The sequence below is a fragment of the Corticium candelabrum genome, chromosome 6 (assembly GCF_963422355.1).
Source record: "Corticium candelabrum chromosome 6, ooCorCand1.1, whole genome shotgun sequence".
Classification (NCBI taxonomy): Eukaryota; Metazoa; Porifera; class Homoscleromorpha; order Homosclerophorida; family Plakinidae; genus Corticium; species Corticium candelabrum.
The window spans coordinates 2,260,591-2,281,685 of record NC_085090.1 but is presented as its reverse complement, the minus strand read 5'-3'; the positions used below and the strand labels follow the sequence as shown (position 1 = coordinate 2,281,685).

Below are 21,095 nucleotides of genomic sequence, written 5' to 3'. Positions count from 1 at the left end.
CGCTGCTTCCACGGCCTTCTGGTAGGACGCAAACGGCTCGTTTGCGAGTTCGCCATGTATTCCAACCACTGCTACTAGTTTCTATATATAAAAAATAAGGTAATAAACAGAAACACAAGATATGAAAACGAAAACTCATACCTGCATTGCAGATGGCCACCCCCAATTTCTCTGATTGCTAGCACCATCCGTCTGTTGATTTCGAACGCCTGACCAGCAGTCACTCTCTGCGAGGAATGGCAGGAATGGCCGGTGCGAACGTCAACTCCACAATACCTAGAAAGAAAAATAGTCCAGTCGCTAACTAAATCTAAGACGGCACATTCTTACTTGTTGGTACACTCAAACAACAGTGGGATTGAAAATCCCATCCTGTTGACGGCGATCTTCAGACGTAGGTGCCCGCTTTGGCACGTAGCACAAAGCGCAATTGGCTCTAGTTGAGCTGCCAAGTGCGACAGATCCACTAGAGCGAACCCCTCTGGGGCAACAAAACCGTCACGCTCCTGACGAACTGTCGGCGGAACTCTGTTACGCTGACGACGAGGCATCACAAATAATTCGTAATGGTACACGAGAAAGAAAGAACGCTGTTGCAACGAATAGAACGAAGAACAATGGCACGATCTGACCAATCACGGAAGTCGACCCATTACATTCCTGCGTGCTGATTGGTTGCTAGGTTCAGATGCAATCAGTTGCTATGGTGTACGCCTGTACTCATGCATGTGCACACTACCTAAACATTCAAAGCTGGATTATTGGTTCGTATTGCTGTGTACAATCACATAACCTTGCATCACGTGTGCCAACGTCATAATAGCCCGTATAATCCAATATGGCAGCGAATAGCGAGATTTACGCGAAGCGCGGCGCTGCTGTTGAAGACCTCATTCTACATTGTCTGTAACTTCGCGCATCACGTACATTAGTAGAAACGCTTTCGAGGTTAGATAATTGAATAGTAAGGCTTCTCTTTGGGCACATTTCTTGTACGTTTTTAAAATATCAAGAAATTCGCCTTTTCAAGATGGAGCGTAGAGGACTACCTCCTTAACATTATTACTGTTTTCTGAAACTGTCATCCGGCGAGATTTGATGTTGCTTAGCAGCAGATGTCAAAGCAGAGGGTATAAGAAGTCGTTGATATTCAAGGAATGGAGATCCTACATCATAGAATTGTACTGGAGAAACTATAAGGGACGAATACTTCCAACCGCACTCTTGATCTTTTGATTAATTCTTTCGAATCAGATCGTTCGGTTCTGAGGATCTCCGTTACAAGATTGAGAGGACGACCACAGGTGGTTGGAGACTGACTGTATCCATGCCAATGGTTTCAGCATTTCTTTGTTTTTCCGTTCTGAGTCACAATTCTTTTCGATACATGCAACACGTTATGCTGATGGCGTATTTGTTGTTATTTTTCTCAATGTGGCTGTGATTTGTGGATGTCTGTCCGTTGCTATTTGAGATATAGTCAACCCTTCATTTAGCAGCAGCTTTTGAACAGATCTTTCGAATCCTTCTCGTTCCATAACTACCGAGTTAGAAATTTTACTCGCCTGAATAAGTTGAAATCAACAAGGAGTCCTGACTCTTGTTAAAGGTGAGTGTAAGTTCCAAATTCGGCAGTATAGCCATGGCTATCACACCTACCTGTAGTGCCATTTTAGTACAGTCAAACCTCCCTTATCCGGACACTTCGGGACCGGTAGCTGTCCGGATATTAGAATTGTCCGTAACTGAGAATTCTATTCTGCGCATGCTCAAATACGTAATAAACTTAATGATGCAGTCTACATACATTGATAGTACGTGTGTTCCGCAACAAACGAATAGAACGCATAGAACGAATTCCATGTCTTCTGCAAAACTTTTGCAGCCAACCAGAGCTAGCTTTAAAACTGGTCCATTCTTCGTCAGGATAAAGCGAAGGGAACAGGGTCAAGGCTTTCTCTTGCAATAAAGGTCCTGACACCGAGGCTCCCTTCGCTCTCTGTTGCGCAAACCACATGTAGCATGCCTCGTCGATCTTCTCAAACCGCGGCTTCTTTACAACTCGACGCTTCTTTGCAACGTCTGGAATTTCACTACCTGACACATGGCGTGAAATCTTGTCTCTGCTTTTCCAGATGTCAGCCAACGTTGACTTCGGAATGTTATAATGCTGAGAGACTAGTCGAAATGATTGCCCCTTTTCCAATTCACTAATTAACTCCAACTTCTTCTCTAGAGTAATAACTGACCGTTTCCGTGATTGCTTGGACGCCATAGAGCACGTGTTGGTCACTGCGCATGCGTTCGGTTTTAGCTCAGTGTCCGGTATACGGAGGTGTCCGTAAGTGAGAGGTCCGGATAAGGGAGGTTTGACTGTACTTCATATATATCCTGTTGCAGCAACAGATCTAGAACAACGGTTTGAGCACCGTAGCTACCATGTTGTCTTCCTCACTTTTGCTACTACGTTAACATTTGCTCCGTTTTGTAAATTTTTGTGCCCAGTTGTCTTGTTGCGACACTGATAAATCCCGCATATGACAAGAATATTGTGTAGGTTCCCTCAATTGTGTACGTACTCCCCCAACTGAGTCACTTGTCGAGGAAAATCCCGTCATAAAGCGCAAGTGAAATCGGCAACATCTTCTTTATAAAGACTTCTAAGTCGACATACTATTATCTTCCAACGATATGACCAGCTTTTTGTGTGTGTCACACACCGTATATGACGTTCGTGTTTGATCAAATTTCGCTAAATGTTATTGACTTTTCAGTGATAGCAATTACAATTTGCAATAAATGACTGAGGATTTTTTCTGAACGTGAGGGTCAATCAGCACATGCATCCTTATCTCATTGCTTGGGAACTAGCCGTGTGTGGAATAGTGTTTATTTTGCACCGATTGTGGTGCTTGTGATGCAAGTATTTAGCCACTAGATTATAACAAGTACTGGGTGATCACCGTTGTTAGAGCACCGTATTGAAGTGCCTATGAAGAACTATTTGGTTTTCCAAGTACACTGGTTACTGTAGAAGTGTTTATTAACAACTGTATTGAGAACACTACGAAACGAGTCGAAACTAGCCGCGGAACTCGATCATCCGCAGATGACACACAAGATATTCTGTTTTGTTGTATAAATGACAACTTTCTGTGCATCAAAACTAGTTACTGAATCAAAACTAGTTACTGAATCAACTTCATGTACAAGTGTTGAAACATCATGATGTGATCACCTTGTCAAGCATCAGTTAAATTGCTCAGAGTATAGACTCTAGCATCAAAAGAATTGCTTCATTCTTTCAGGATGTCCTCACAGGTCTTACCAACATTGTTGATCCAAACGATGAATTCGGATTATGTGCACCCTTGTCGAACTTGCGAACTGTGGAGGTAGTGGTTCTGTCATCACCACTCGAAACTCCCGTCATGGCACCACAAATAGTTGATCCACCTCCACCTCCAATGGTCTTTCAGTAGATCGTAACTGAGCAGTAGATGGTGACTGAGCAGTAGTTGTCGCAACAGGAACAGGTGCAGTCACAGGTTCAGCGGCAGGAGCAGCAGTTGGATCAGGTGCAGGAGTCGGAAGAGGACGCTGTGGCCCAAATCGACTTTCACTAAATAACTCTGCAAGCTGTTTAGTAATAGCAAGGTGAAAGCCGAAATGGGACATAGTCGTATCGGGATTTAGATGTTTAAATATGACGAAGCTATTGACTACGGCAGTGTCAAGGAATTTATAAAGAAAAACGCTTGGCCATCGGTAGCACTTCCTCAACACTCCGTAGACCTTTGTCATATGATCGAATTTATCCACTCCCCCATGTACTTGTTGTAATAAAGTATCCACGCCCCCATGTACTTGTCGTAATAAGGTACAACTGGAGGGCACGATACGAGTTGATTCATCTTCTCTACCGATCGTGTACACGTTGATCCATCAGCTCCTGAATGCATGGATGACAAAAAACAGCCTGGTTGTTGCCATTCCATTGGTAGTCGGTTAGGCGCCCATTTCTAACCCACCAGAAGTGTCCCCTATAACTCTTGGCAACAGAGTTCGTCGGCTGCTTGGGGAAGCCCTTCCGGTTTCTACGAAGAGTACCACAGGGCAAGGTCTTCTTTTCCAGGAGCTTCTCTTAAAGGACACGAGATGTATAATAATTATCAACACATAGTTGATATCCAGCCCCCAAACTTAATCTCAGTCCTGGATCAACCAACTGTAACGCGACATCCATAGTAAGGCCATGCTCTGGTTTGTCGCCTGTGGACCCATAGTAGACATTAAAATTGACACCATGACATAATAATTGACACCAGTTTTGAATAATGTAAAAGTAAATTTTTTCCAGAATTTTTTCATGTCTCAAAATCTTCAATGCAATCAAACTTAAATTATCCTCGTAACCTCTCTCGCAATATGCTCCTGTCCTTCAATTTTAAGTAGTTGATATATGCGATTAGTCAAAATCTCATTTATACAAGTCAAGTTCCGGTTTCGTATTTACCGTTATCGCTTATCAATAGTCAACTTCCGCGCAATTCTATCCTCTGTTGATTCAGAGAGTGGCAGGTATTACTTTGCACTCATTTCACTCAAGAGTATGACTTGTAAGCGAGCTGAGGTACCAACAAAATTTGTTCGCTGGCAAAGCTGATTAGTAGGTGTTGCTGTCAAATTTCTGTTAGATACGCAGTAAGGAAGACTTTTTGGGCGTCGAAAAACCCCTAACTGCTAAATTCGTCATTTTTCGGATTCTATATACAAATCATAAAGCATAACATATATCAGTCAATATCGGAAGTGGGAATGTAGCAACACCAGCCTATCAACATCATGTTAAGTACTAATTTAACTACATAAACACCATCAATCCACCTTCAATTGAGTGCAGCATTGTCAAACGTTGCTTTTTGTCATCAAATTGTCAACTCGTACACGAAACTATCTAATCTTGGTACTATAGCTACAGAGCCAACAGCTACTCCCCAGATTCTAGAACCTAAAAAGAACAACAGTTCTGTGATAGAATGCCATTTCAATTAATTAACATAAAGTGAAAGGTTTGATTGACCTGTATCTCCTCTACTAATGAGGGCGGTATGTATATCAAACCTTTTTTGATGAATTGCACAAAGACATTGAAGAAGAGACAGCACGTATACTGAGTATATGATATTCTTACTTTTGCAAATTCTTTAGGAATGGGGAAACGGGAATTGTGCTGCATCCGAACGTGGCAGGCCCAGGATTGTTGGCCCTTGCACACGAACTTGCACTGGATCAAATCAACATTCAAGATACCGCTCAATTTCATGACCACAGACCTTCCTATGTGCAACCTCAAACGAGGTTCATCAAAGGCTACACTCCTACAGGAATGTGCCATTATATTTTGGGACGAGGCAACCATGGCTAACAAACTAGCTTTTGAGGCTTTGGATCGCACATTACAAGACCTAAGACAGTCCTCAAGACCATTTGGCGGTATCTTAGTTGTCCTGTCTGGGGACTTTCGTCAGACATTACCAGTCATTCGAGGCGGTACACGTGCCAATGAAATTGATGCCTGCATCAAGTCATCACATTTATGGCAACACGTAGAAACACATTCTTTGACAACTAACATGAGAGCTTATCTCTACGGTGACGCCAACGCTGCTGAGTTTGCAAGTCTCTTGCTGCGAGTTGGGAATGGTCATATACCGGTAGTTGAAGGACGTGATACCATCTTCATTCCAGAACATCTTGGCACAGTTACCGACTCTCCTCAGACCTTGATAGAGCAAGTGTACCCAAACTTGCAACATCACTACCAAGACTTCGAATGGCTAATGCAACGAGCTATTCTCGCACCACACAATTTGTCCATTCGTGATATTAACTGGGAGATGCTTCACCAGTTTCCTGGAGAGATAAAGATCTATAAATCAATTGATACGGTCAGAGATGATGATGCAGTACACTATCCCTCGGGGTTTCTTGACTCCCTGGAACCTGCTGGTATGCCTCCTCATAGACTGGCTCTAAAGGTGGGAATTCCTCTAATGGTTCTCCGAAATCTGGCTCTTGGGATTGGAAACGGCACACGTCTTATACTAAAGAGAATGATGAACAACTGTCTGGAAGCAACTATTGCTACTGGACCACATAAAGGCCAAGACGTGTATCAGCCAAAGATACCACTAATTCCCAGTGATACTGGACTGCCATTTGAATTCAAACGACTTCAGTTTCCAGTTAAGGTCTGCTTTGCTATGACCATTAACAAGGCACAAGGGCAGACCTTAGCTGTGGCAGGGCTAGATCTACACTAGCCACCCTTTAGCCATGGACAGCTTTATTTATGTTGGCATTTCTAGAGTTGCCTCCAAACACGGACTAACTTTCTTGGCAAAAGAAGGAAAAACGAAAAACATAGTGTACCAGGAAGTGCTGTCGACAAGATGATCATCTTTATATTCACTGCAGGCATTCATGGCCAACATCACCTATGATGCTGGCCAACAGCGACTCAACCAGGGTTAGCTTAGTATAGGTTGACTGTTAAGAGGAGTGTGAAAGCACTCCATGGTATCTCAGACGGTGGCTTTGCATGACTAATTCTGCCTAGCTGAAGATAACTGCAAAAGCACTGCATGGCATCTCAGACTGTGGCTTTGCATGGCTGTAATATCTGCTCAACTGAATATAAAATGTGAAATCAGTGCGTGCCATACCCAGCTGAACATCAGTATGAAACAGTGCAGGGCATGCCCAGCTGAATATGAATGTGAAAGCGCTACAACATATTGAGTTGAATTAGTTCAGATGCAGCAATGTGAAGGCTAACAGTGGCAGAGGGTTCGGCTGGAGCTTCGGAAGTTCTATTGTCCTCCACTATCTCGGACGGCTCGACGGATAGCGATGCGCTACATGCCGGCTGTATCTCACTCGGAAGAGCCTTCCCGACCATCCCGGACAAACTCGTCGGTGCATTCACTCGTTAGACTACGTCGACCTGGCGGAGCTGTTACCAAGACAATCTGGAGGTGCAGCGACGAGCAGATACGGTCTAGACACGGCAGCGGGCAACGGCACCGCGGTGAGTAGCTAGTCTTATGACATAAATGCAGTGATTCGTGACTTACGCTGCCGCGCTAGCAGAGGCTCACCCTCATCGCATGCGCGACTTGATGGCCTACCTACGCATGATCGTGTGTGAGGTAGGCTAACGAATTTAGCAGTTAGGGGTTCCCAAAATGTCTTCTTTACTACGTATTAAAAATAAATTTGTCAGCAACACCTACTAATCAGCTAACAGTGTTATCATACCACCTATTCATTACTATTATATATATCGGCCCAGTGAATATAGTGACTGATGACTCTTTCGCTGAAAGATCTGCTCGGCGAGACACTTGGCCTGAAAGATGCCTGCTCATCTGTGCGTTTCATTTTTTTGCAACGACGGTGGACTTGGCAGATAACCAAACTAAAATATGAGCATGTGGCAGACCACGTTTCTGCCATTCAATGGAACACAAGTATGCAATAGTCTTGCCTTAGATCTTTGACTTCATCAAATGGCATGATCTCACTTTAACTCCATTCTTCTATGTATATATGCATAGTCATGATACATCGTTCGCATTTTGTGTTGTTGACAGAATAACTAATTTTATCGAAGTACTGAGTCTAAATAGCAAATCTGTGAAGACCTGGTTATTAAGCCAGTAGACAACTCTGGCTATCACAAGGCGAGCCAATAAAACCAACTCAACACAACACAACTGATCAAGTGTATCATCATAAATGTTGATTTTTCTTTGTCTGAAACCAATCTCAAATGACATGTTGTAAAGTAATACTTAATTCTTGCTCGTGGATTCTTGAGCTACTATTTCAGTATTATATAGTTGTAAGAACGAGTTTAGTTCTTCGTTAAAATAGCGCAACAGCTAAAATTTGTTTTGCTACCACGTTCACGTCCGCGTCATTGGCGATCGCTTTGGCAGCTTTTTGTACGTCCTTTTTCTCAACCCCCTTGATTAGATCGTTCGCGGTTTCCATGTCGCCGCTATGTTCTTGACTGACTGTTCACTCAAATTTTACTAAAATACGCATGTAATCAAACGACGAGCAATAAAAGGTATCCATAGACTCGGAATCAATGATATCTGTTGCTATCCTCTGTGTAATAGTCGCCAGTGCATTGCACAATGTTAAAGAGTATTTGCGAAAACTTGTGCATATGAATTTCCACTGACAAAGGTTTAAGCAAGTTGTATGGAGGGCTATGTTGTGAATGAGAGTTCCGTCAATTATGTCAAAAACAATTGTTTGGATTTGTGATGTGTGAGCAGAACTATCGTTCACTAGCGCTTCATCAAAGAGTGGTAATGGAGATTGGTTTCCTCTTTCAGAACTTCCCGGACCGTTTTCTGAAACGCGTTTGACACGTGGTCATTAAGATGTAAAGGATCTGTGTCATTTTCCTCGTTCAATATATAGACGTCGTGCTGCTTTGATCTTCCCTCTTTTCTTGGCTTTATTAACCACAAAGACTTAGAATGACGCTGTCGGTAACTTGAATGTCTACACAAGCGCTCTTGTAGACACTTGGCTTCCGTCAGTACACCTGCAATGTTTCTACTCTTCTAGTCCAAAAGACGCTGTGTGCTTAAGAGTTCTGGTTCTCCGACCACGATGATGGCCTGGGTTCAATCCCGGCTGGCGATAGCAATATAATGAAACGAGTCTGTTGGTTCTTTCTCATTGTCTATTTGGCTATGTTTGTGACATTCGGGTTGTTTCCGTCGATGGTGGGGATTTCCATGATGAGGAGTGGGGATCGTTGGTAATGAGGATCAGTGCACTCCTGGTAGTCATTGATATCTACTGGGTATGCTGGCAGAGGTGGCGAAATCCTCGTAGCGCACGCGATCAATAATCGACAAGCCAGTTATTAGCGCCATATGGAGTACACGGAAACATACACCTTCCTCTCTCTTCTAGGCGAATGAACATGTGTTTTTTCATTGTCATGACTACTCAGTTTCTGGCTAATAGGAAAGGTCATGCACGTCTCCTACACAAGGATTCACAGCTCTGTCGGAAAGAATCTGCTGATTTTCGTCGTTTTCGAGAAGTAGTTTTGTTTGACTACATGGCGAGTGGAAGAAGCGGAATGTCCCATGTGAAACACTGTCTAACGTATTGGGCCGTGACTACGACAATAGTCAGTGTTGCAAGCGGTTTAATTACTCCACGTAAGTTTTGTTAACATCACCAACTTAGTTAAGTAAAGAAGACTTGTATTTAGTGCTGGAATAAATTAGAATACAGAAATAGTCCCAAATTTAACTATGGCATTAAATTTGTGTCATAGTCTGAAATATAGTTTATGCAACCGTTTGATGGAAGCTTGAAGCTGCTTATGTCGATTCAAGGAATACAACAAATATTTGCGAATGTCTATCTTCAATGTACCATTACAGTATTTGTGCAGGACCTGAGGTTTGAGATAACATTCCTTTGTGTGTACATTTAACATCAATCAAGACAGATAGTGATATACCTACCTACTCGTCAGGTGTTTATTTATGACTACACTAGTACTAGCTACGCATCTACGTAACTAGTACATGCTATCTTTTAGTACCACATAAAACCATAAATATTTCTTATTAAATTAGATTAATAGCTTGAGCAGCACACAACATGCATGTCATTTTGTCAAAATTAAGTTCCTACGCTCTTTCCAGTGATTGATTTGATAGGCGACCTTAACCGGGATATACCACGTACGGGATCTTGATGTCTTTGCCGCGAGGAATTGGATCTTGCTATGGCTTCTTTGTCTCAGCGCAAGACTGACTTCCGGGTATCTATTCGTCTAAAGAATTTCGGCAACACTTGCTACACTAATTCAGCTTTGCAGAGTTTCCTGAGCAGAGCTTTGTTTTTGGAACTGCTAGAGGCTGGCGGTGAAATCGAGGCCTTGTATCCTTGTAAAGGATACAGTATGCTTTTGGCCGCAGCTATAAAGAAACCAGACGGTGTGTGCTCCAAATCGATTACATTGTTAAACAGATTGAGCATGAGTCTTGTGTGTCTGCATTGCTGAGCATGCTACAAATTGAGTTGGGAGAATTTAACATGGTTTCTTCACCATTTTAATTAAAAGAAATGATGCGTGCTCAGTACTTCAAAAAAGATGTTAAAGTTTAGAAATCCCATACAGGCCTTACTTGCCACGATGGACACGGTACTCTTAATTAATCCACCTTTGAAGTTATGATTACAACTAAATCCAACTATGCCTCCTTTTGTTGTTTGTGTGTCTGTTGTGGTCTGCTCAATGGTTTGATCTATGGCGTTACCCCGTTGAGTACAAATTGCCTTCAGCAAACTTTTCATAAACACCCGGATAAGTCTGAGGCAAAGCCTTTATTTCACACCAGTACAGTGACATATAGCGACTTTAATTTACTTATGGTAAGCATAAACCCACGGAATCATTTGACGGATGCAATAAACATGAAAGTGCCAACCAGTAATTCTTGTTGCAAACTGTCTGAGTCTGTGCACTTGAGCGAATTGGACTCCGAAAGAGTCATCTCTGTATCACAAGTTTGCATAACTATAGTATGTCTGGATAGAGTAGTGCCCTAATAATTACGATTCGTGGACACAATGAGCTTCATCTATTGCAATTAATGAGATTCGTTTTGTCAGCGTTTTTATTTGCCCTAGCCATTCTAAACTTACTGCACATTCTGGAGACAGGAAAACTGGAAAACATATTTAGGTCTGGTTTAGTGTGTGTAGAATTTTAATAATATTGATACATACATGAAAATTTCTAGACTGAAATGGGAGATGTCATGCACCAACCAAAGTGGCAGAGCTGTAGCTCGCTTGTCCTAGTGTTCTTTAGTTCTGCCAGGCGATTTTTATGGGCTGAGTTAGGGTGAGCGTGGGTGTGGGCAGGTAGGCGTTCCGTGCGACAACTAACCCACCAAGGCGACGTTTAAACGCATCGCTTACAGTTACAGCAATTTCTTACAGGTACACACACATTTAGGCGTCGAGTGATGGCTACATTGAGACGGGAACCCATATCGGGACTACACGACGGTGATCGCTGTAAAGTGAGCCTCGACCAACATTAGTGACGACCACAGACATCAAGACTACGGCGTAGAGATTTGGAAGTTTTCGAAAGGGCTCACAGTTTGACGTAGTCTAACTACAGCTGCTTTCTTTACAGATCGAATTCAAGTAATTTGGACGGCAGGTAAGGTGATCCATAATAAATATAATTTTTCTATTATATACACACTGTATAATATACTGTAAAATATACTGTTTATATACTGTAAAATATACGTTATAATATACTGTGTAATATATTGTAAGGATACTGTACAAGGTACTGTATGGATATGTATTGGTAAGTATGAACTAAAGTAGGAAAAGCAATAGCTGGCAGTGTGGGAATTGCGGCAAACGTTTATGTAGGAGCCTAGGAGGGGCATCACGGAAGGTATACAGATTACATTACACATCAAAACGGAAGCGAGTTGATTGAGAGACCGACGGGATAGTTGAAGAAGCGGTCGACCGTGTTCTCATTGAAGTAAGGCGTGAAGAAGAAGAGACTTTGGAAAGCGAAGAAGCCTTTGTTTCTGGAACAGATGACCCCTGTAGTGATTAGAATGCCACAATTGACCTGGCGGCGCGTGTGAAGTCACAGATGGTCGTTCTAATTGGTCATGAGGGCGTAATCACATCGCGTGCTATACGGGAAGGAGCCAATTCTGTAGTTGTACGATACTGATCAGAAACAAGCTCTATATATTTGTCTTCTCGTCATCACTAACTTCCTAATGATATTAGAATTATCTGTTTGCGATGTATAGTTAGCGAGATTCAAGATTTTTCCCACGCTGCCAGCTATTACTTTTCCTACTTTAGAGTGTCTACTATTTGTGGCACTCAACATCTCAACTAAACATCCCCTTTTAAATATACAGATATTCACGCAACATTTAAATTACACTTACAATATGATTCAGATGACTCAGGTCATGATTCTTATTCAGAGTCGCAGTCAAGTCTTCAGAAAATGCTATTATATATATATATATATATATATATATATATATATATATATATATATATATATATACATATATATACATAGATAGATAGATAGATAGATAGATAGATTTTATTGAATAATTTCTTTCTCTAGCACAAAAGACTAATGAAAACTGCTGTCTATTCTAATGAACGTAAGACTGAACGTCTGTGAAAGCAAGGTCAAGCGAAGAAAAAGCATAAATTAGTCTTTCCAGCTTCCTTAGATAGATAGATAGATAGATAGATAGATAGATAGATAGATTTTATTAAATAGTTTCTTTCTCTAGCACAAAAGACTAATGAAAACTGCTGTCTATTCTAATGAACGTAAGACTGAACGTCTGTGAAAGCAAGGTCAAGCGAAGAAAAAGCATAAATTAGTCTTTCCAGCTTCCTTAGAATAACTTTAGCATTGCCTTTCTGAAGTGCAACGCTAATCCGGCGTCTAGACACTGACATAAAATCCTTTTTGTTGTATTGACCATATTCATCCTTGGAGCGATCCCCTAGGGACTTAATAGATAGATAGATAGATAGATTTTATTGAATAATTTCTTTCTCTAGCACAAACGATAGATAGATAGATAGATAATATATACAGTCCGCGTCAAAACTATTGACACATTTACGCTTGGAGGCGTGGCCATGTGTAGCGTGAGCAGAAACGCGTACGTTTTCACGTGACGTACGTTTTCTAAATAGAAAAGAACTATTGTGTATGTTTGTAGGTTCGTTAGACTTTTGGAAACACACAAGTGCGCATCAGTAGATTGTGTCCTCCTTTCATTTTTTGATAGCATTTCCCCCGCTAGCTACACAAAGGCGCATTCGGCTACACAGGCGTTCGATGTACGGCAACAGATCATAAAGTGGGAACAACTGCCACTCCGCCTGGATTGCGTCTTCAAGTTCATGAACGTTTTGAGGCGTAGGAAGCTCAACACGTCGCTTGATGATCCCCCAGAGGTTTTCTAATGGTGCAAGATCTGGTGAGTTAGTGGGCCAATCAAGACCGTGACGCGCCCAGAATCTCGTTTTTAGCTTCACTAGCGGAATTTTCTTAGGCCTAGTGTAGCGATAGCCTGCGTCATGAAGTTCTCTTCTGCTGGTGGAAGAACTGACGACAAGTCCTTCCTGCGCTGTTAGCTGATGGGCAAGTTTGTTTGCTGATTTCATTGTTCCTTGTGTGCGTCATGTTCACTAGGCTGTTAGGTGGCTATCAGCTAGTTTTTTGGTCTTTCATGGGAAGCTCTACGTTCTCCAGCGTCCAATCTTTTTGAGAGTTCAGTAAACATTAGAGCGAGAAACACGTAAAAGTTGGGAGATCATAGATGGCTTCTTGGTACCAGAGCGGTAGAGTAACAGAATATCGCGGCGTTGTCTTTCACGACTCATTTGACGATGGAAAAGTTCTCTAAGCGGATGCGCAGACTATGGAATAGCTTTTGTGACTCCTTTTCAGCTGTTTGAGAAACATTTGGCGCTGGTTTCGTATTACATAGCAAACAAGAAGACTTTCCAAAAATAGTACAAGTAAACCGGTAATGTGTCAATAGTTTTGACTCGGACTGTACATATATATATATATATATATATATATATATATATATATATATATATATATATATATATATATATATATATATATATATATGTGTGTGTGTGTATATGTATATATGTATATACATGTATATATATATACATATATATATACATATATATATACATATATATATACATATATATATATATACATATATATATATATACATATATATATATATATACATACATATATATATATATATATATATATATATATATATATATATATATATATATATATATATATATATATATTGTGGTATTACAACTTGTAAACAAACGACGAATTGCAATTTGCAAACACACGTAAAATGAGAGCATTTAGTTATGGTTACAACTCATCGTCCAAAAATGTTGCCTATAGAGTAAGCAACGCAAACTGTGACCAATTCTATTATCTAGTTTGAACCAGAAAAACTCTTTTGTCGTATGTAAAACACAAATTTATCATTCAAAGACGGCTTTAGTAATGTCACCTACCATTTGCCTGCATTCTGCTGCCCTCTAGTAACATTAGACGCTAAATGGTGTAAGCGATGTGACACCTTTTTAGGCAGCATATACATTATCTGTCCTTCAAGTTGCTATTGGGTTCCGACAATGTCACTTTGACGTTTGTGGACCGTCCGCGAGTTTTCCGTGAGTTCCAAATTTTCGCCTTCCACTAGCTGTTGCTTGAACTGCAATTCTTCTATCTCTTTGCAGAGTACCCTCGCATGTGAATCTTTGTATGCCCGCCAAAAACCTATCCAAAACGGCAGAGAACCGATGTTAGCTGCATTACTGTTTCTGTTTTTTTGCAGGTTTTCATATCGTTGACAGAACTTCTCAGCGGCCAAAACAAACTCGTCATTGTCATCTTCTTCAATCCTTCGTGTTATCAAACAAACTCTCAAGTCTGCTCGTTATTTGTCGCTTTTTCTTTGCGGTTTGCTCATCTTTGTCAAGATTGTCTCCTATTAGTTTCCTCTTCTTCGATAAGCTCTCGCATAGAGCAATATCAGGATAGTCTTCATTTGTCGGTCGAATAGAGGTATCTTGACTTTCAAATTTTGGCTGGTCCTGACACTTTGGAGCTTCATGGATAGAGGCGAAAATTTCTATATCCATTCGGCTCTTGCTACCAAGAGTCAAAGTTGCCAGCTTTCTCTTTTCTTCTACTGAACAAGCAGGAGCTGCGTTCATTGAAGGCAGTAGCAAGTGGTGGGCAATTGCGTGTTGGTGAGGACACGGAGAACCATCCTGCCCTTTAGGACAATCGCACACGATTATCTGCATGTCCACTGTGCGATATTTTTTCTCAGACCTACTAGTCACTTATAAATGTTGTCTTCAACAAATTCAATGGCTTCAAAGGGATTTGAAACTGCTTTCATTCCACGAAATCTTACCGCAAGAAATTGATCCAATCTGTTGTGTGCCAGACAGTAGTCGTCTGCAAAAGTAATAGTCCAGTACAGTAGTAACGAATCCCACCAACTGAATAACACTGTAAGCTTACTCTCGCAAAGACCAAATCTTTAACTATGCGAAATCCTGTCCCAGAGTAGTTATTAGTGTGATTGCCTCTCACGAGCTTATGTCGTCGGTAACACAAACAAAGCCTACTCTCTCCTCGCACAAGTACTTTTACACGAAATCTGAAAATTTTTGTATTTGCTGTAAAGGGAACTGCAAAGTAAGTTACGCTGCTTTAACTCCATTTCAACCTCGGACGTCTCATATAATAATGACTTTACAGCAAGCAGAAGCTGTAATCTGTCTGACTTGAAAATTCGATTTTTGTCATCGTACAGCCAAGTCCACCATCTTTGCAAAAAAATGAAACGCACAGTGGAGCAGGCAACTTCAGGCCTAGCGTCTTGCAGAGCAAATCTTTCAGCAAATGAGTCATCAGTCAGTGTATTCCCTGGGCCTACGTGTCGCCTTCTGCCAAAGAAAGCTTCTTGAGGTAAAACGCTTTTCAGCAATTGCAACCCTCGAGCTACGGTGGCTTTGACTCGTCTGACGTAATAAACAACCCCAATGGAATGCCTCCTGCCTGTCTCAACATTTCATGGGCTCTTGCCATAATAGAAGTGCAAACAGCAACAACTACTGGTTGTATGTACATGGATGTGTTCTTTCGCTTTTCTGTTTCATCTCTTGATCGCATAATTCTGACTCAGAATCCGACTCAGGCATTGAATTCAATTTGCTGTATCTTTGCATGGCTATTTTACCATTTTCAGCTAAATGAGTGCTGTTGTATTCATTTATTTCTGATTCTAGGCGAATGAACATGTTTTCTCCATTGTTGGGACCGTGCAACTTGACGATGAATTTAATGTTAAGTTCTCTCAGAAGTAGAAAGCGTATCAAGGAAACTGTTTAGATTGGACATTTGTGTTTACTGCCGGACAAACGCACTTTAATTTCTTTAGTGAAAGACGAACAAAATTGTTTAGCGGTAGCTCTACCTCTAAGAATACAAGTATTGCTATATGTTGGTAGTTCAAAGTAATCATGGAAGGAACTCCTGGTATCATTTTACACCATTCACACATTTTGTCCGTCACGTGAGTAGGGTAGATTTATAATTTTGCAAGAGTCTGTATGTATGTATCTATGTTATATGTAGGCCTAAAAGTATATTGTACATTCAATTATTCGTAAGTTAGCTACAATTACAGATAAATACAAAGAGTTAATAGCCATGTCTAGTACGAGTTGTCTATATATATATATATATATATATATATATATATATATATATATATATATAAAGGAGAGGTGTCTGTCTGTCTGTGTGTCCGTCCGTACGAGCGTTTCTCAAAGACGGCGAGTCCGATCTCGGCCGAATTTGGCTCGCGCACGCCGAATTCATTAATGTCGAAAGTGAGACCGTGATCGTCTTCCTGACTTCTCCCACGACGACGCCATTTCCCGCCACTCGCGCTCGCGGAATATCTCCGGAACGGCGCATTGTATCTCCACCGAATTTAGACTGCCCGTTCCCGATGTCGGACGGTACGCGCCGAGCGTGTCGTTTATTGCGGACGACGCTGGCAAACGGGATATTTTTGCTGATATCCGGGTCTTGAAAAAATACGCTCACAGTCGTTTGCCAGTTTACGACCGTCGAAGAGCTGCCGCGTTTAATGCACCTGTTCCCCGAAACGCGAGCAACGTCTTCGAAGAGACGACGTTCAGCGAGACTGTCGAAATGGCGAGAGTCAGCATTCGTTATATACGGGAACGGATTATCCGGGTAAGTATTGCACGTGACTTGCACGTTACGGGATTCACGTCGAAATTATAGATGCCACGTTCGATACACCTGTTTTCCGCAACGGGACTGTCGAAATGGCTTCAACGGGATCAATAATCCAATCAACGGGATTTTTTGAAACTGGACGTGTCGAATAGATGCCAAGTTCGATACACTTGTTCCTCGTAACGACAGCAACGTCCAAGTTGAAATGGTTTCAACCAATCGCTAATCCAATCAACGGGATTTTTAGAAACGGCAATTGAACGGGATATAACTATGAATGAAAATTCTGTCTGGCTGCTACTAAACGGTAAAAGCACTTACACCACGGCTAATTAGTGACAGTAAGCGGTTCTCTATACAAACTGTACGTGACCTGGCTACACCCCCTCTGCCTCTCCAACCATCAAACGCATTTTTAGATACTTTCTGCTATAATGTCTACTTATAAAGGCGACCTGTCTGTCTGTCTGTCTGTCATTAATGCTATAATCTCTGCCTCTAGACAAAGGCGACCTGTCTCTCCTCCACTTCCATGGTGTATTGGCTCTATGACAAACGTGTGTGTCAACTGCGGCGCTATGAAGTGGAAAGGAGAATCACCTGGCATGTGTTGTTCTCCGGGCGAAGCCGGGCATTGGGGCTTGTATATATATATATATATATATATATATATATATATATATATATATATATATATAAATTGATAAACAAGACCAATATATAACAGTAAAGTGTAAAGTTTGGTTTAAAATAAACTATAATAAAACAGTAAAGAAAATGTACCTTGTCGGTTAGCCACGACCTCGTTTCACTCTGCTGATGGATCAGACATTTCAAGTTGTCTCTGTGACGGCCGTTAATTTCAGATTCAATCTTGATGGGACATAGCGATATCGATCAACAATTAATAAAATACGTTTGTCCCAGAAAGAGGTTGCAGATATCTACTTCAGAGAAGCGGTAATAGGACACGTGAACAGAGTCATCGCGAGCACTTGGCGATTTGTCAGGTCATTGAGCTACATTCTCTGCTGATGTCTTAGTGGGTTGTACTTCAAAAGTACTCTGCAAAAAGAAAAGTTAATTAATTAATAAAATGCTAAATGATGAAATATACATGTAGTGCTTCCGGTTGCTCATATATCTACTGACATGCCGTTAATGCACAATGAAGATGCTGACCATTTTGTACCTCAGACATAAAATTTTCCGCGACGTGTGCTCTTCGCTTCTCGTACATCAGAATGTAAGCATTCCCTTTCAAGGCATCCTCTAATATTGGCTTATACTGCAAGGAAACCAAAAGCAATGCTAGTTTCTAACACGTTTCTTGTATAAGCCGATGCAAGAAAGAGATTCTCTATATGGATCGTTAGATTATTCTTATAGAAGCGCTATCCGAGCGTGTGGGTAGGTAGTAGAATGTGTTCATATGGCTCGTTTTTATCCAACTTGCGATCTCCCCAAAAGCTTTAGAGCAACTCAAGAGATGTATGAAATGTCAATGCAAATCTGTGTCTATCTAAACCACTATTGGACACCTTTTCAAAGTCAGAAAGAGCAAAGAAGGCCATTCCTCAACTTCCACTCGCAGCTGAGAGACTGAATTTTCCACATCTAGATTCATGCAACGTCCATTAATTATTGCTGCACGCAGTTTCAATAAATGCAATTATTTAGAAAGGATAGGCATCTAGTACAGAAATGGTCGTTTAGAGTGGTAGTCGAAAGGATGGTCCGCCATGTCGTCGACATACCACACGCGTCGCTGTAGCTCTACGCACTTCAGCTCTCCCCTGTAGAGTCCAATAGACTTGACGTATTTGGGCTAAGGTGTGTGACGTTCCTGCATGAATCAGTCGTTCGTGAGCTTCCCGTAAGTACTAGATATGTGTAGTATTCTCTGCGAGGAAGTAGCTCGAGACTCCTCTGGTAGCTCTGCATAGTGGTATTGTCCACTACACCGTATACTATTCCTTGTTCATCAAGCTTCAGTTTCAGTATCTCTTTTTGCTTTTAAGTGTAGATATTACTTCTGGAATTGACTCCGCTGCAACGCATACTCCCACAGCAAACACAGTGTTCGTGTCTCGAAAGTCTCCAGCAACATTGTTGAGGATACTACTTATCAGAACATGGTTCTCCGAAAACTTCTCTCGAATCAACGGTCAATCTCTTTCAAATCCTTCCTTCGCGAATTTCATACGCATTGCTGTTATTCTCAGTAATTTTCTCAAACATGAGTATCTGGTTGCACCGGTTTTCAACGGTGATGATTTATTCTCGGACTGAATCGTTACTCCATCCATGACGTTAGCTACCTCGTACAACGCTTTTGATCAATTGCCTTCCTTTTCTTGCCACCTCTAAGATTTCAGAGAGTACTGCTGGTGCATTTGAAATTGGCCAGTATGAGTTTCACTTCTTGAGCCACGATGGTCCCTCCCACCAGAGCTGTGATTGTTTGAGATCTCAAGCTGTAAGTCCTCGTGTAGGAAGATCAGCAGGATTTTCAGAGGTCTGAACATATATAAACATCGTATCCTTGGTTTGCATGATTTTCCCTTATTCTGTTTTTCAAAAAAAAAAGCAGAGGGATTTACAAGTTTTCAACCAGTGCAGAGTACATCGTGAGTCTGTTCATACTGTCATCATGGTATCATGGAGATTCAACTGTGGGTGCCAATGATCCAGCTCTAACACCAACAACAATAGCCATCAACTCCAGGCGAGGTAACGAGAAGGTACACAATCACCGTGCGTACTCTCGTCTGGTGTGTGTTTTTGTCTTCCTGTGGATGCAAGACGCAGCTAAGAAAAGAGAAGATGACTCTGAACGTCGTTTCCTGTATCTGCTTTGATTGATGAATCGCAGAAATCATGTAGTATGATTTGTATGTCGCTGCTCTCGCGCTCGAACTGACAGTTACGTTTCTTCTTAGATCTCTACACTTTTGAGTTAGTGATTTTGCTATGGCGCCTTTGCTTCGCGCGATGAACAGCTCATCATATTTCTTCTTCAGACATTTTGAAAAATTTAGTGTACGTATAGACGTTATGTGTATACATATGAATTGAAATAAGAACTCTACAAGAATTCATTGTAAGTATAGATGTTGTGTGTGTGTGTGTGTGTGTGTGTGTGTGTGTGTGTGTGTGTGTGTGTGTGTGTGTGTGTGTGTGTGTGTGTGTGTGTGTGTGTATACGTTGAAAACAAGAAATTATAGATGTTATGTGTAACTTAAACAAAAATTCGACAGACATGCAACATATACTACTTATGCAGCTGATACAAACAACCTGACGTTTTAAAACATGAATGTGAACATTTTGATTATTTTATATACTCGTACATATATATGGCCTTGCTACTTACTCCAAAGAGGTTCGCATCGAGCCGGGGAGAGTTGCTGTTCTTTCTGGTCCCACTCTTGTTGCTGAACGTTCCTTCACTTATCTCCTCCTCCTGTAAAGAGATGTTGCATCACTTTGCCGGCGTCTTTCTGACTGGATTTGAGTATCAGTCAGTCAGCACGCAATCGTTGTATTTCTCCAGCAATTGAGAACAGCAAATGAATATAGATTTACTTTTAGTAGCAGTTGTACTAAACACTTGCTGGCGAGTAGCTCCCTTCTTCTCCAGGTGGCACTCGGTAAGTATTCTGAATATTAGACAGAGCAGTTCAATAACTGCAGTTTAAATATATTTTAGGTGATGGAATGTGTACTTTTGATAGAGGGTTTAATTCAGATGTCGCAATGCCTTTATCAACCTTTGCTTCTAGCTTGACAAGCATCTGTTTAGTTTGTCTTACTTCATTGAGCAAGGCTGTAGTACACAAAACAAGAAAGGGTAAATTCAAAAATTTTTTATTTATTTATATTTATTAATAATTACGCTACTGTATATACTACATGTAAGATTATGTATATTTCAAGTTCAATACTAATTATGATGTTTTATACTTTGGCATACTACTTGCATGCATAAACAACAATAAATTTACAGTGCATTTAGTAGTGATTAGATTGCACGATAAATGCATGCAAATTATCTAATTTGCATATGGATATTGGCATGTAAAACGGTCATAAA

At 41.1% G+C, this 21,095-nt stretch overlaps 3 protein-coding genes across 3 annotated transcripts; 1 reads left to right on the top strand and 2 right to left on the bottom strand.

The window, feature by feature from the left end:
• Nucleotides 1-74: 74 nt before the first annotated feature.
• Nucleotides 75-1,101, bottom strand: LOC134180719 (uncharacterized). The gene is made up of 2 exons (XM_062647904.1): nt 331-1,101; nt 75-276 (listed from the first exon to the last, which is right to left on the bottom strand). Exons 1-2 carry the CDS (start codon nt 549-551, stop codon nt 75-77), a joined length of 423 nt encoding a protein of 140 aa, XP_062503888.1. The 5' UTR covers nt 552-1,101.
• A 685-nt stretch (nt 1,102-1,786) lies between these two features.
• On the bottom strand, nt 1,787-2,275 carry LOC134181583 (jerky protein homolog-like). The gene has a single exon (XM_062648853.1). The coding sequence runs from the start codon at nt 2,273-2,275 to the stop codon at nt 1,787-1,789; it is 489 nt and encodes a 162-aa protein (XP_062504837.1).
• A 3,256-nt stretch (nt 2,276-5,531) lies between these two features.
• Nucleotides 5,532-16,424, top strand: LOC134181080 (uncharacterized). The gene is made up of 2 exons (XM_062648283.1): nt 5,532-7,093; nt 16,015-16,424. Exon 1 carries the CDS (start codon nt 5,637-5,639, stop codon nt 6,324-6,326), a length of 690 nt encoding a protein of 229 aa, XP_062504267.1. The 5' UTR covers nt 5,532-5,636; the 3' UTR covers nt 6,327-7,093; nt 16,015-16,424.
• Nucleotides 16,425-21,095: the final 4,671 nt, after the last annotated feature.

Coding starts and splice junctions, on each gene's coding strand:
- LOC134180719 (XM_062647904.1), bottom strand. CDS start 551: ATGCCTCGTCGTCAGCGTAACAGAGTTCCGCCGACAGTTCGTCAGGAG. Junction 277..330: donor TTGTTTGAGTGTACCAACAA/GTAAGAATGTGC, acceptor TTTTCTTTCTAG/GTATTGTGGAGTTGACGTTC.
- LOC134181583 (XM_062648853.1), bottom strand. CDS start 2,275: ATGGCGTCCAAGCAATCACGGAAACGGTCAGTTATTACTCTAGAGAAG.
- LOC134181080 (XM_062648283.1), top strand. CDS start 5,637: ATGAGAGCTTATCTCTACGGTGACGCCAACGCTGCTGAGTTTGCAAGT.